We start from the raw sequence: 16,359 nt of genomic DNA, 5'->3' as shown, positions 1-16,359 counted from the left end.
ATTCGGTAGTGTCGCACACTGAATTAGAAAAGAGAGTTCCGAATACGAGTGACCGCGGGAAAAATTGGGCCCCCATCTTCCATCATGGATCAGACACGATACGAAGAGGACAACTGTAAAAATTGTGTTCTAGACTCACCTGTGCCTGATTGTGCCAAGTCAGAGCCATGTTGGCTAGGAATAGACGAAGCTGGCAGAGGACCAGTCCTTGGTAAATAATCAGATCGGGCAGATATATATTTGGCTTTAATTTGTAATCGCATGTTTTGGTAAATTTCATAACAATATTTCAATGAATTTGCAGTTGTTCTGTTGATATGATTTGTTTCTATGGTTGCTGGTACCGTTTATTTACTTTTCAATGTCTTGTGGATTGAGAGATCGACAACTGTACAGCTTAATACAGGTATAGAGTAAAGTTTGCATCGACCATAAAATGGAAGGGAGATAACTCTATCTAAATGTAATATAATGTACAAGGATATTTTTTGTGTAGGCTGAAATAGCCCAGTCGTATTTATGTAAACTGCTGTTCTTCGAAATAATAAAGAAATGCTATGATTTATTGTCGTTTAATAAGCCAAACCTTTGATGTAATTACTTCTTAATTATTAATTATCATTAATTATTTCTTAAAACACTTCCAATTAAAGTGTTAATTATACATGTTAACTTGGATCAACTGAAAACATTTGCCTTTAGTTTAGTTTCCTATGATAATTGTCAGAAACATATTGTTCTCTTTCTCAGGCCCAATGGTGTATGGAATTTGCTATAGCCCAATCTCTATGAAAGAAAAGTTTGGAGAAATGGGTTTTGCAGGTTTGGACTTTTCAAATTCTCATGAATATTGTATATGCAACTTTCATGAAAAATCAATTGTCTGATTACTTGTTTCATAAAAAAAAAAAAATAAAAATAACTTAGAAAAGTATTGAAAGTTTTTTTTCATCCTTACCTATAGTATACAATGCAATGTCACATGTGAATGTGGAGTCTATTTAATTGAGAACATATTTTTAACACTAATTAACACTTGGGCATGTACATATTTTTTGAGATTAAAGATTTAACTTGATCAACATCAGTTTGATAAAATGAAAGAAATGAAGTTAGTTGCCTATTTCATTTTACAGATTCAAAGACACTGACAGAGGAACAAAGGGAGAATATATTTGAGCGAATGGACAAAGAAACAGACACTTTATTGGGTTGGGTAGTGGAAATTCTATCTCCCACATATATATCTAACAGTATGCTGAGCAGGTATGTTTGATATGAGTGACTGACCTTGAACTTGTCAACTGATCAGGAATAACTGAAAAAAAAAGAAATATTATCTGGTGATTGGATCATCTGGCAAGTTTCATGAATGGTGTTGTGTGAGAGTCAATTGATATTATTTGATCAACTATTATTGATTATAATGAAAATGCATCGGAAACATAACACCTAGAAATAGGAGATGAAAAATCTATAACCAGCCAACCAACCAACCAAAAGAAATTTTCTTGAAACATTTACTTTTGGTTGGTAATGTACTTAATGAAGAGCCATAAGATTATAGTGATGTCAAATTGATGATTCTTTTTTATGTCTGTTAGGTGGTAACAATGTACTTTCCCAGGAAAATTGATTGCTACATTTTGTTGAAAACCTGGTCATAAATGTGCAAGAGTCTATTGATCCCTTCATCCCTGTTAGTACCAGCCTGCTGTAGTCTGTAGTGTATCAAGATAACTTTCTTGTCCTACTGTTTGAAAAGTTGGTATGTTCCCCGAAAATTTTGGGGGTGAACATTTAGTTGCTGCCATGTCCGTCCATCTCTCCATCTGTCGATCTGTGCATCCTTTTGTGTCAAAGTATAACTTTGTCCGCAGTTAAACAAGGATCATGAAATTTGGTGTATATGTTCATTGGTCATACTAAGGCATTGTGTAGTGTACCCATTTCAAGGCCTTCAATCCCTCAGTTACAGAATTACTACCCTTTGTTAAAATTCCTGTCTGGAGCATAACTTTGCTTGCATTTAAGTGAGGATAATGAAACTTGAAGTATACATTGATCTTGCTTAGATGATGTACATTATACCAAAGTCAGGGCCCACAATCACTTAATTAGTGATTTATTGCTATTTGTAAAAATTTTGTGTCAAGAATACTTTCATTTGAACAAGGATAATGAAACTTTGTGGATACATTTATCGTACTGAGACAATTTGTAGTGCATCAAATTCATAGCCCTTGATTCTTCAATTATAGTTATTACCCTATGTTCAAAGTTTCTCTTCCATAGTTTAACTATGGTGTATACATTCATCATACAACGAGAATGTGCAGGGTACAAATGTTAGGGTCCTCACCCTCATAACTACAGAGTTATTGCCCTTCTTAGGATAATTGAACTTGGTGTATACATTGGTCATACTATTAGATATGCAGTATGCAAAATTCAGGGCCTGCAACCCCTTAATTACAGAATTATTGATCTTTGTTAAATTTTTTTTCTGATAAAGCCTTCAAGGGAACATTACTAATTTCACTTATACTCTGGTTTTCCTTGTATTAGCTTTTTATGAATTGTCCACGTCAGTATGATTTTGCAGTTTGACATGACAGAGTATTGAGTAGGCGGTTAACCGTTCTAAAACCAGAATATTGTCGTAGATGTTAAATTTTTAAAAATTATTTTATTCTTCCAGAACGAAATACAACTTGAATGCTCTTTCTCATGATTGTGCAATCCGACTGATACAGAATGCTCTTGACAAAGGCGTGCAGGTCACAGAGGTGAATGAAACAGAACTGAGCAATTTCCTTCAAAAATAATATGACCATATTGTTTCATCTTGTACATGAATTCACTGTTTTGATATAAAGCATTCTGATAAATACATAGAGCATTATGTACATGTCAATTTCATTTATGAAGTCGCTTTGTTGAATTGTTTTGGAATTTTCCTTGTTTGGAATGAATAAATATAAAAAATGGTAAAAGAAAACATTGAAATAAAAGAAACTTAATAATCTAACTATTTTATAAGAAATAAATGCCAATGGAGGATAGAATTTGTTGTATCTGGTTAAATTATGTTTGATGTGTTTTACAGGTATATGTGGATACAGTTGGTGATCCAATGAAATATCAGACAAAGCTGAAACAGCTGTTCCCAGAAATAGACATAACGGTAGCCAAAAAGGCTGATGCTCTCTACCCTATAGTCGGAGCTGCAAGTATATGTGCAAAGGTAAAGTCAGTTCTGTAGTTTGTTAAAAAAAACTGGAGATACAAATGTTAAGGCCCAAACAATGTATGTTTTTCTGTCTTTGTTTCTTTTTTCCGTACTGGTAACCACCATAATAATTTTTTTTTTTTCAAACTTGAAACCTTGCAGTTTTAGTAACAGATTAGTAACAATGATATATCATCAGATGGGGTGGAAACATGGATACATTCAATAAGCGTGCAGCTCAAATAAAAATTATGGAAGTATCCGCAACAAAGATGAAATATAACTGTCTGTTCTGAAAGAAAAGAAAAAACTCAATGAATTTGTATTTTTTAACAGTTTTAGGTCATCTGATCCAAAGTGAAAGTGAAAACAACATTTCAATTTTTAACATGAAACCTTATATCTTAATGTGAAAAATAACAAATGAAGCTATGGTCTATCCACAGGTAGCCAGAGACAAAGCAGTGAAGAACTGGGTATTCTCTGAGGGTATCAGGATGCCAGAGGATACTAGTTATGGATCTGGTTATCCTGGAGGTCAGTGTGAAATACATCAGTTTGTCTGTCACTGGTATAACTGGTTAAATTGGTTATCAATCGGGATGTCAGTTCAATAGAAATTGCTATCTTGAATACTTGTCTGATTCAGTGTTTGAGTATTTAAATATTTCATTGATATGTCAAATCTAATTTGGTAGGCTGCTTTAAGAAGGCAGTCATCAAACAGTACTGTACTAATAACATTATACCAACTAGGAACAGAATTGTTTATGTACCTTAAATTATTTGGTTTGTAGGTCATTTGAGACATGCAGGGTGACCTAGCCTATTGTGATCCCCTTTTATCCGACGTCATGCGTCGTAAACTTTTAACACTTTTGACTTCTTCTGAAAAACTCTTGAACTGATTTCAAATCTGGAGTGTAATAGCACGGAACAGTTGTTAATGTATACACAACTTACATTTGAATTATATGAACAATATCATAAGTTATATTACTTTTTTAAACAAAACCATTTCTGTGACATGTTACAAGAAGCATTGTGACTCAGGTGATCGTTAAGGCCCCTGGGTCTCTTGTTCCTGATATGATGGAAAGCAAAACCTAACCAGTTTACTGAAAATTTATTTGTTATAAACATGATTGTTTTGGTTGTAAATATGCAAATACCAGGTAATAACTAGAAAACATGTCACTACTTGGGTATGATATGGAGACACCAATGTATATATCCTTGTATCAAAATTCATCAATAAGAATTGTTATTAAAACATATAAATGACATTCTTAATAGAATAATTGTCATAGTACTTCATAACATCACATTTTTTCACAATTGACATATATGTATATTCAAAAATAATTCTTAATCCACATCCTCTGGTGGCCTTTGCTACATGTGTAAACCCATATAACAACCTTAGATATAAGTAATACGAACAAATCTGATATTGCAATGATTGATCATAGAACACTTGTCCATATTAAAATTGACCAGGCATTGGCTTCGTTCTTCATTGTTTCACACAACAAGGTGCAAAACTTCCTGGAGGATAAGGATGACCTCAAGTCCTCCAGCAATAGACTAATTAGTGTCATGATGAATTATGCTGGTGTAAAACTCTAAACTCTAAACTCTAATAAGACAGTAACTTTGTTTACGCTTATAAACATTCTTTTCAGAAAACAAGTGAACAATTCGTCAACAGAAAACAGATGAAATTTTGCAATTCATACTTCCAAATGTTTTTTTTTTTTTCTAACAATTCTGAAAACAGATATTCAGATATCCGTATCTTTCTGTTGCTGTTCAGCAGTACCTTTTATGATACACTGACTTGTCTTCATTAGTATGACCATGTAAGTCTTGCCATCAATAGCTTTTATTTACCACATCCCTCTTTATTTTATACAGATCTCTTTGAAAGTTGATAAGCTTTGAAAGGTTTTCTTGAGAGATGTTCAGTTGGATAATTTTGGGAAGAGTTATTGCCCCTTTGACTTTACAGTATTTTATTTCTTACCAAGAGATCACCAAGAGATGAAAATGACACACACACAAAAGTATCTTTACATTATTTAAAAACAATATCATTATAAAAACAGCCACTGCTCTTTATACTGTGGTATGCTCATTTCAGCATTATACAGTTCATGCAAAATTCTGACATGTTTCTGTAAATTTTGTTATTTTTAAGTGTTTTCATTTTGTATTTTTTAAGGATGGATGAAGATCCTGAAAAATAGAATCCTAGAGTATAAAATCAATAAAGGAAACATGAGTCCATTTGATGATTTCTGTGGAAAATCCCACCCCTTTTACATGAAGATGTGGTAAAACGATAAAAATTCATAACACAAAGCAACATTTTGCTTTTTTCATTTTAAAATTACATATTTTATTTCTTCAGACAATGATATACATTACACTTTATCTGATTAATTTGTCTACAGATCCAAACACCAAGAGATTTATGAATGAACAGCTAGATAAAGTGTTTGGATATCCTCAGTTGGTCCGATTCAGTTGGTCAACGGCCTCACAGATTATAGAAAAACAGGGATACCCTGTGGCTTGGTAAGTTTATTTACATACTTAAATGGATATCCTGTGGCTTGTTAAGTTAGTTATAGACACACAGGGATACCCTGTGGCTTGTTAAGTTAATTATAGACATGTATTTACAGAGATATTCCTTGGCTTGTTAAGTTAATTATACACATGTATTTACAGAGATATCCCTTGGCTTGTTAAGTTAATTGTAGACACGTATTTACAGAGATATCCCTTGGCATTTTAAGTTAATTGTAGACATGTATTTACAGAGATATCCCTTGGCTTGTTAAGTTAATTATAGACATGTATTTACAGAGATATCCCTTGGCTTGTTAAGTTAATTATAGACATGTATTTACAGAGATATCCCTTGGCTTGTTAAGTTAATTATAGACATGTATTTACAGAGATATCCCTGGACTTGTTAAGTTAATTATACTCATGCATTTACAGAGATATCCCTAGACTTGTTAAGTTAATTATACACATGTATTTACAGAGATATCCCTTGGCTTGTTAAGTTAATTATAGACATGTATTTACAGAGATATCCCTTGGCTTGTTAAGTTAATTATAGACATGTATTTACAGAGATATCCCTTGGCTTGTTAAGTTAATTATAGACATGTATTTACAGAGATATCCCTTGGCATTTTAAGTTAATTATACACATGTATTTACAGAGATATCCCTTGGCTTGTTAAGCTAATTATACACACGTATTTACAGAGATATCCTTTGGCTTGTTAAGTTAATTATACACACGTATTTACAGAGATATCCTTTGGCTTGTTAAGTTAATTAAACACACGTATTTACAGAGATATCCTTTGGCTTGTTAAGTTTATTATACACACGTATTTACAGAGATATCCTTTGGCTTGTTAAGTTAATTATAGACATGTATTTACAGAGATATCCCTTGGCTTGTTAAGTTAATTATAGACATGTATTTACAGAGATATCCCTTGGCTTGTTAAGTTAATTATAGACATGTATTTACAGAGATATCCCTTGGCTTGTTAAGTTAATTATACACATGTATTTACAGAGATATCCCTTGGCTTGTTAAGTTAATTATACACATGTATTTACAGAGATATTCCTTGGCTTGTTAAGTTAATTATAGACATGTATTTACAGAGATATCCCTTGGCTTGTTAAGTTAATTATACACACGTATTTACAGAGATATCCTTTGGCTTGTTAAGTTAATTATAGATTTACAGAGATATCCCTTGGCTTGTTAAGTTAATTATACACACGTATTTACAGAGATATCCCTTGGCTTGTTAAGTTAATTATAGATTTACAGAGATATCCCTTGGCTTGTTAAGTTAATTATACACATGTATTTACAGAGATATCCTTTGGCTTGTTAAGTTAATTATAGATTTACAGAGATATCCCTTGGCTTGTTAAGTTAATTATACATTTACCTTGGCTTGTTAAGTTAATTATACACATGTATTTACAGAGATATCCCTTGGCTTGTTAAGTTAATTATACACATGTATTTACAGAGATATCCCTTGGCTTGTTAAGTTAATTATACACATGTATTTACAGAGATATACCTTGGCTTGTTAAGTTAATTATACACATGTATTTACAGAGATATCCCTTGGCTTAATTAAGTTAATTATACACACATGTATTTACAGAGATATCCCTTGGCTTGTTAAGTTAATTATACACACTGTATTTACAGAGATATCCTTTGGATTGTTAAGTTAATTATACACAGAGATATCCCCTGGCTTGTTAAGTTATTATACACATATTTACAGAGATATCCCTTGGCTTGTTAAGTTAATTATAGATTTACAGAGATATCCCTTGGCTTGTTAAGTTAATTATAGACATGTATTTACAGAGATATCCCTTGGCTTGTTAAGTTAATTATAGACATGTATTTACAGAGATATCCCTTGGCTTGTTAAGTTAATTGTAGACACGTATTTACAGAGATATCCCTTGGCATTTTAAGTTAATTGTAGACATGTATTTACAGAGATATCCCTTGGCTTGTTAAGTTAATTATACACATGTATTTACAGAGATATCCCTTGGCTTGTTAAGTTAATTATACACATGTATTTACAGAGATATCCCTTGGCTTGTTAAGTTAATTATAGACATGTATTTACAGAGATATTCCTTGGCTTGTTAAGTTAATTATACACATGTATTTACAGAGATATCCCTTGGCTTGTTAAGTTAATTATAGACATGTATTTACAGAGATATCCCTTGGCTTGTTAAGTTAATTATACACATGTATTTATACACATGTATTTACAGAGATATCCCTTGGCTTGTTAAGTTAATTATACACATGTATTTACAGAGATATCCCTTGGCTTGTTAAGTTAATTATACACACGTATTTACAGAGATATCCTTTGGCTTGTTAAGTTAATTATAGACATGTATTTACAGAGATATCCCTTGGCTTGTTAAGTTAATTATAGACATGTATTTACAGAGATATCCCTTGGCTTGTTAAGTTAATTATACACATGTATTTACAGAGATATCCCTTGGCTTGTTAAGTTAATTATACACATGTATTTACAGAGATATCCCTTGGCTTGTTAAGTTAATTATAGACATGTATTTACAGAGATATCCCTTGGCTTGTTAAGTTAATTATACACATGTATTTACAGAGATATCCCTTGGCTTGTTAAGTTAATTATACACACGTATTTACATAGATATCCCTTGGCTTGTTAAGTTAATTATAGACATGTATTTACAGAGATATCCCTTGGCTTGTTAAGTTAATTATACACATGTATTTACAGAGATATCCCTTGGCTTGTTAAGTTAATTATAGATTTACAGAGATATCCCTTGGCTTGTTAAGTTAATTATACACATGTATTTACAGAGATATCCCTTGGCTTGTTAAGTTAATTATACACATGTATTTACAGAGATATCCCTTGGCTTGTTAAGTTAATTATACACATGTATTTACAGAGATATCCCTTGGCTTGTTAAGTTAATTATAGACATGTATTTACAGAGATATCCCTTGGCTTGTTAAGTTAATTATACACATGTATTTACAGAGATATCCCTTGGCTTGTTAAGTTAATTATACACACGTATTTACAGAGATATCCCTTGGCTTGTTAAGTTAATTATACACATGTATTTACAGAGATATCCCTTGGCTTGTTAAGTTAATTATACACATGTATATATCCCTACCCTTGGCTTGTTAAGTTAATTATACACATGTATTTACAGAGATATCCCTTGGCTTGTTAAGTTAATTATAGACATGTATTTACAGAGATATCCCTTGGCTTGTTAAGTTAATTATAGACATGTATTTACAGAGATATCCCTTGGCTTGTTAAGTTAATTATAGACATGTATTTACAGAGATATCCCTTGGCTTGTTAAGTTAATTATAGACATGTATTTACAGAGATATCCCTTGGCTTGTTAAGTTAATTATAGACATGTATTTACAGAGATATCCCTTGGCTTGTTAAGTTAATTATAGACATGTATTTACAGAGATATCCCTTGGCTTGTTAAGTTAATTATAGACATGTATTTACAGAGATATCCCTTGGCTTGTTAAGTTAATTATACACATGTATTTACAGAGATATCCCTTGGCTTGTTAAGTTAATTATACCATGTATTTACAGAGATATCCCTTGGCTTGTTAAGTTAATTATAGACATGTATTTACAGAGATATCCCTTGGCTTGTTAAGTTAATTATAGACATGTATTTACAGAGATATCCTTTGGCTTGTTAAGTTAATTATACACATGTATTTACAGAGATATCCCTTGGCTTGTTAAGTTAATTAAACACATGTATTTACAGAGATATCCCTAGACTTGTTAAGTTAATTATACACATGTATTTACAGAGATATCCTTTGGCTTGTTAAGTTAATTGTAGACATACATGGATTCCCTATGGATTGATACATGGATTACTATATAAATACAGGAATAAAAAAGGATACCTGTCTTGGTCAGTGTATTGTAGGCAAAATAGATGGTCTTATAACACAACCAAATAGATTCAAATGTGACGTTTCAATGACTACACTGTCACCTCCATTAGATAAATGATCAGTGTGAAGTGTACTAGCACTGATGTATGTTCTGTGGGAGATGGTGAGGCATCAACCAACCTTTTTTGGCTGTACTATAATCCTATGTACACTAAGGTAGAAAACAGTGCGAATAGATATTAAAATGATAATAGATAAAAAGTACTCAAGATGGTTAAGCTGTATTTAGAAGTTACAATTGTACAGTGATTTGTTTTTGATAACTTAAATGTAATTCAGGGTACCTGCACATTTTCGGAGTTCGTTTTAATAATATTGATGTTATCCTCTTGTTTTCAAATTGATATCACCTTAGTTGTTCAAAGTATTTATTTTCAGGTAATTGCCCAGTTTTAAAGCTGAAAAAGGATCCTTTTAAAAAAACTTGCATTATTTTTACAAGATACAGAGAAATTGAAAGCATCTGTCTATATTAATACTTTCCAAATTGATGCAAACACAAGCCGCTGTCAAGTTCCAGTAAATCAAACAACAGTCTGCATTATGATGATTTTACTTTGGGGGAAAATGAAACATATGATTCTTTTATAACAGGGAGGACGATGATGAAGATGAGGATGATGCGTCCAGGAACACACCATCGTTGACAACTTTTTTCAGCAGGAAAGGAGAAGACAAGAACTTACAACGACACAAATATTTCAAGGACAGATGTTTAAATTCACTAAGTGAATTGTAAAAATAAATTGGCTATTTCTGCTAACGTTCTTCATGATTTAAAAGTACATTTTTGTCAGATTTCTTCAGTGAAATGTTTACTGGAAAACGTTCCTTCATGAGTATTTTGACCTAACATGAACATCCTGTGTTAAAGTGACATTTCATGAACCATTCATTTTTTTTTACCTTGTTAACAAAAGCAGAGAAGATGTAACCTTACCTCATAGTATCTCATAGTTTACACATTTATGCAGTTTCTCTTTTGTAGATAATTTTTGCATGAATATCAGTGAAATTGATGAATGCTCCCCAAAAACAACTTTTTAGACACAAAATTTTAACAGAGGACAATCATTCTGTAATTTAGGGGTTCTTGGCCCAAAATTATGTAGACTGCACATCTTCTTATTATGATCAATGTAAGCACTTAGTTTCCTTATCGTACTTTAAATAAGAGCAGAGTTATTCCAAGGATTCAAAATTTTAACAAAGGGCAATAACTCTGCAATTAGGGGATGCATGCCTTGAATTTAGAACACTGCATTTCTTCTTAGTAAGACAGATGTATACACCAATTTCATTATTCTGGTTTAAATAAAAGCAAAATTATGCTCCAGATATTAAATTTAACAAAGGGCAATTACTATGTTTTTAAGGGGCTGTGGGTCCTGACTTTGATACACTGCACATCCTCTTCGTATGACAAATGTACACGCCAATTTTCATTATGATAATATCAACGGAAGCTAACCTATGACAAAAAACAATAATGGGAAATAACTTTAATTTATTGGCTGTGGGTCCTGACTTTAATTTAGTGTATATTACTATAGTATGAACCATGCATACACAAAGTTTTGTTATCCTAGTCTAAATCCAAGCAAAGTTATGCTCTAGACACACAAATTTTAGCAATAACTCTGTAATTTAGAAGTTTTTGCCCCTACCATTCGTAAAAAATGAAAGCAATAAAATTTGAAGTTTTATTCTGAACACAAAATTTTCACAAAGGTTAAACTTTTTTAAGAGAATTAATGGAAGAGTCTTGGGTGTTTTATACAAATTGTTATCGTAGATAAAGAAGATGATGTTTTCTGTTATGTAACAGAAAAAGTTCGCACATGCTTTTAATTATATTATCAGTACATATATAGGATCGATGGTTGGATATAATCTCAATAACTGACTCCCAGGAGTTAAGAGTCAAAGTCAAATTGGCTGAAATTTTAAAAATTGATGTTGAAAGTTTTATAACATCAAAGATATCAATGTTAATAGGACTCTGGTGACTGCCAAGGCCATTTAGTCTTTTATCTTTATAATCTTTTGTTCGTGAATGCGAGAGTGATATCAAATTCATATTGTCAGGCGGCACAATGAATAGAATTATTATCTCTCCACAACACGAGCTAGCTTTAATTTACACATCTAACGTGAAAGGGCGCCGGTTCACCTGTCGCATCAGATGTACATCCAGGCATCGTCCTTCTCTGTACAAGTTTAATTAAATATAAACACGAGAAGAATAAGAAGTAAAATTCCCATTATCTACTGTCTGGTAACAAACAGGAATTGTTGTTAAAAAGCTGAAAACAAAAGATACGTAGAAAAAGATATGAAAAAAGATACAACGAGAAATAAATAAAAAGAAAACAAGCAACGAACCCTCCTGAGTTATAACTAATTACCAACAGACAAAAGTTCAAATGTTGGAATAACATCTCATAAATTGTTTTATCGACTTTTGCACGTACATTTCAAACCGGCTGGATTGAAATAGAGAAGCAAGTCACTTTATTGATACTTTCCTTTTGAAGATTTTTGTAACATTGGTGAATCAAGATGTTTTGGGTGGATATTTCTCAAATCTCTTAAAATTTATTTCTAAAATCTTGTTTGTCTTTCATTGAGCTTCTGCAGTATTGAGGTCTACATGTAGGGGGAAAACGAAAGAACATTCGGCAATCCTACAGTGATTCTAGAAACGTACCTCATTCAAGTGGAATCAAATTTCATCGCATTCTCAATTTTTTGATAAATTAGCGGAATGATAAAATTGCTCCAACACGACATTTGTTATATTGAAAACAACAAAAAAAACACCGACATGTACAAGGATGTCTGCCATAAATTTTCTAGACCAAAATGCAAACGTTTATAATGTCTAACAAAAACAACAAGAATATAACTAGGTGTGATCACATTCAAAACTCGAATTCAATAGAACTAGAGCAAAATAAGATCAAAAGAAAGATATATACGGAGTCTTCTGAAAAAGAATAAGACCGGGTGTTCCGGAAGAGTAAGTGTCTCTTGCTTAATTGACGACAACCACCATGTCAATCGATTGAAATGTTACGTTCCCAAATGGAAACAATGTATACTACAACGGTACCAACAGGTATACAAACGAGTATCAAACACGCCAAGCTTCATATCACACAAAAATTAGAAATGGACTATTTTTCATCGAGATCGCTATGACGACCGTAAAACTTTCCCATTTCATCAACCAACAACTCTTGAAACCGTGTATTATGAGTTTATCTTTATATAATAATTGTGTAATTAAACTGCCCTGATTTCATCGCAAAGAAATCGCTAAAATAAGAGTTCTACTAAAAATATCACGGTTACAGCATCTTGTTAATTTGTGTCTAGAAAATAAGTGACTTGATAATGATACGCAAGAATGTTGATCTTACTATAAAACATTTACTTTGTTATAGTCAACAGAAGGAAAAGTCTTCTTTTTTCATGAGGTACGAAACGGAATCATCAAGAGGACACTGATACAAAATTCTTTACACTGTATTGCCTATATATGTGACTATACTTCCTGACCTATTCCGGCAGAAACAGAATATTATTCAAGTATCAGCTTATAAAGATTTACATTTAGTTTGTCACACGAACTCTGAAGTAAAAATCGTCGCGTATTCCTTAAACAAGGAATACAAGAAACAGTAAAACACTCATTGGATGTCAGTTTACAGTTTGTTGCAGAACAGACCCCCCCACCCACCTCCCCTGTCAAAATAATCAGCCAGGGATCCCGAGTTCGAATCCTAACGGAGGCATTGGAATGAATAATAACCTTTGCTACATTGGCGTCCATGTAGTCATTCGGGGTATAATACATAGCATTGCCTCACAGACATTTAAGAAACAGAGTATAGACAAAGACATGTAGCACAGCGCATGACGTTGCACATGGTTACATATACCGGTATATTCCGTTACACAAAAGTTCCGGTGTTCCATCACTGCATTAATTGTTCTTAAAACGAATGTTGATTATTCAAAGGTAAAAGAGTAGAATGTCGAGCAATTAAACTAAACTCAAAACAGAAATTGAAAAAAAGGAAAAAGAATTGTAAAATACTTGAGTTAAAACGACTTATTTCAAGCTGGATGACTATTTTTTTTTCAAGGATACATTGACCTTGTGTCGCTTTAGTGTTTATTGACAAGACATATGATATCACTTTTGAAATGACCCATTCTCTTATATTTAAATGTGAACACTTTCTAGCAAGCTTATCAGTATAAGAAATTCCATGTTAAATTACAAGCATTTCCACTTCTTTTCTGAGAGATACGTTTAATTTTGTCTCTGAAATTGCTTTATCATCTCAATATTCATTTTCGTCTCATTTAATTACAAGATAATAAAACGGGAAATAAGATCACTTGTTCGATTTTTCTTTCCCGATAAAGCGTAACAATCTTTACGATAACACCTAAGGGACGATAATGAGAAGCTATTTCATAAAAGAAGCATGGCCTTTTATTCCGAATTAATCACGCCGGAGACTCTTGGATGAATACCCGTATCAAATCCGTCATCATGAGAACAACATGTCGGGGTCTTTCAAGCGAGAATCCTATCACATGTTAACGTCAAGTATAACCTATAACCTCGGACAATAACGTATTTAGAGAATACACAACTATTGGGTGCCTCAGGGAACCTGTTCAGGAACTATGGAACATATGGTCTTATTTTCTTTGTCCTTTTCTAAGGGTCTACATAGTGATATTTTACTTTGCTTAAATCAATCTTACGTAAAACTGTAGACTTAATCATTGCCTTGTGTTTTTAGTATCTTTTCAGTAAAATTTTCCATATTTTCTTGGAAGTAATGTTAATCAAACTAATTTTTTCTTGATACGCTTCGCTTCACTACCACCCGAAACATAATTCAAAGTAGTAAAACCTGCACGAAAAACGTTGAAAAAAGAAGACTAAGACCAGATGTTTGAAAGGTAAAGGATCTTCTGCTTTATCTTTGAAAATTCGCCGTGTGCATCTAGAAAACAAAGTAATTCAACGTTCTCTAAATGAGAGTCGGGTTAACGACGAAAGGAATGGAACAATTTTTCCAATAAATATTTTGAGAGTCACAAATATTACAATAATACAAACTGTGACTTGACACGAATTCCTAGCTCCCCTTGCATATAAATGTACACAGTGTACATCATAGTTGCTAAAATAAGTATTGTATTATATATATGGACTGTGATGGGTTGGACATTCATGCTAAGTCTGTGTGATTAAACACCCGAATCAAATAATGATATTTAATAAAACAAATATACATATAAATATAAAAGACAGACACATGTCACGGAAATAAAAATGACCAAGAACACCTTCAAACCAGGACATTGACACTATCAAAATCCATTTTATCTATTTATTTGTTCATTCATTTATTTATCTAATCTATTTTTTATTCATCATATTGAAAAAAATCAACAACACAAGGACTTAATAATAATTTTTCAAATCTTGTTCTGAATAATACATAAATACGGACCATGGATTTTGGATATGTGCCGTGTCTTTGTGGAAACGCGCACTGTAATGTCATTGATACGATGTGTTAGATACAAGTTCTTTGTAATAAATAACTTATAGTGAACAACTGGTAATGAAAATCGATATTACAGCTGTACGTACCAATAGGACGTCATTTAACTGATAGATATGACGCAATCAAAATATGACTCGAAAAACGTAGTCCGGAATATATATATATCGACAATACAGCAGTGGACGAACCATTAATGGCGTCTGGAAATTAAAGCTCATATTGAACAAAGGGCCCATAATTGAGCAATGGCAATAAATAACATGACACAGAAAACAAGTAATGACAGACTTTTTCGGGAATAGATCATGTCATTTAAAAAAAAAAAAAAAAACAGCACCTCTTTAATAGAATGACGTCAATAATACCTGAAGCACCAGTTTATCATTGGGCGAATAATGAGAACTGAACAATTATAACATAAACGATAGGACAAAATATGAGCAGTAGCTCACATACCCAAACACCACCCACCAAAGCGGCCAGATAGTGACCTTTGACCTTGTTGAATACCCACCACATTGTAATGTAATATCTAGACCTTGGCGTTGTGATGCTATGGTGTGAATCTGAACCTCTTGTTCACAACTCTTTCTTTTCTTTTCCTTTTGCACGCACGCATTCACACACAGGCTACAGTCAACGTGATGACTTAACTCGACCAACAATTACGCTAAACATGTAGTGATGCATGAGAATAATACAAATATACTGCGGGATATCCATGGCAATGTGACAGGTTCGAGATCGAATTCTGCACCAAATACTCTACTCTCTCTAATTTACATCTATTGCTTGGAAAATTATGCCCAGACAAACTCTGGTTTAAAAATGAGAACCATTCACGTGTAGTATTGTTCATGTAGAATACGAATCATTTATATATTTACAAACATTTCCCCTCCTCTCTTTGA

General features: G+C 32.6%; 1 protein-coding gene across 1 annotated transcript; it reads left to right on the top strand.

The window, feature by feature from the left end:
* Positions 1 to 65: 65 nt before the first annotated feature.
* LOC132552376 (ribonuclease H2 subunit A-like) lies at positions 66 to 11,693 on the top strand. Its single transcript, XM_060216543.1, has 8 exons — positions 66 to 211; positions 751 to 822; positions 1,137 to 1,266; positions 2,702 to 2,789; positions 3,110 to 3,247; positions 3,679 to 3,769; positions 5,689 to 5,812; positions 10,440 to 11,693. Exons 1-8 carry the CDS (start codon positions 85 to 87, stop codon positions 10,582 to 10,584), a joined length of 915 nt encoding a protein of 304 aa, XP_060072526.1. The 5' UTR covers positions 66 to 84; the 3' UTR covers positions 10,585 to 11,693.
* Positions 11,694 to 16,359: the final 4,666 nt, after the last annotated feature.

The sequence above is a fragment of the Ylistrum balloti genome, unplaced genomic scaffold (genome assembly GCF_031769215.1).
Source record: "Ylistrum balloti isolate Yb309-2 unplaced genomic scaffold, AGI_CSIRO_Ybal_v1 Utg370246, whole genome shotgun sequence".
NCBI lineage: Eukaryota > Metazoa > Mollusca > Bivalvia > Pectinida > Pectinidae > Ylistrum > Ylistrum balloti.
The sequence above is the reverse complement of the archived record's forward strand: the minus strand, read 5'-3'. Positions and strand labels throughout refer to the sequence as shown.

Bases quoted from the DNA above. Each gene is read 5' to 3' on its own strand.
- LOC132552376 (XM_060216543.1), top strand. From the start codon at position 85: ATGGATCAGACACGATACGAAGAGGACAACTGTAAAAATTGTGTTCTA. The intron at 823-1,136 runs GTTTGGACTTTT...TTCATTTTACAG, and splicing joins TGGAGAAATGGGTTTTGCAG to ATTCAAAGACACTGACAGAG. The intron at 3,248-3,678 runs GTAAAGTCAGTT...GTCTATCCACAG, and splicing joins CTGCAAGTATATGTGCAAAG to GTAGCCAGAGACAAAGCAGT.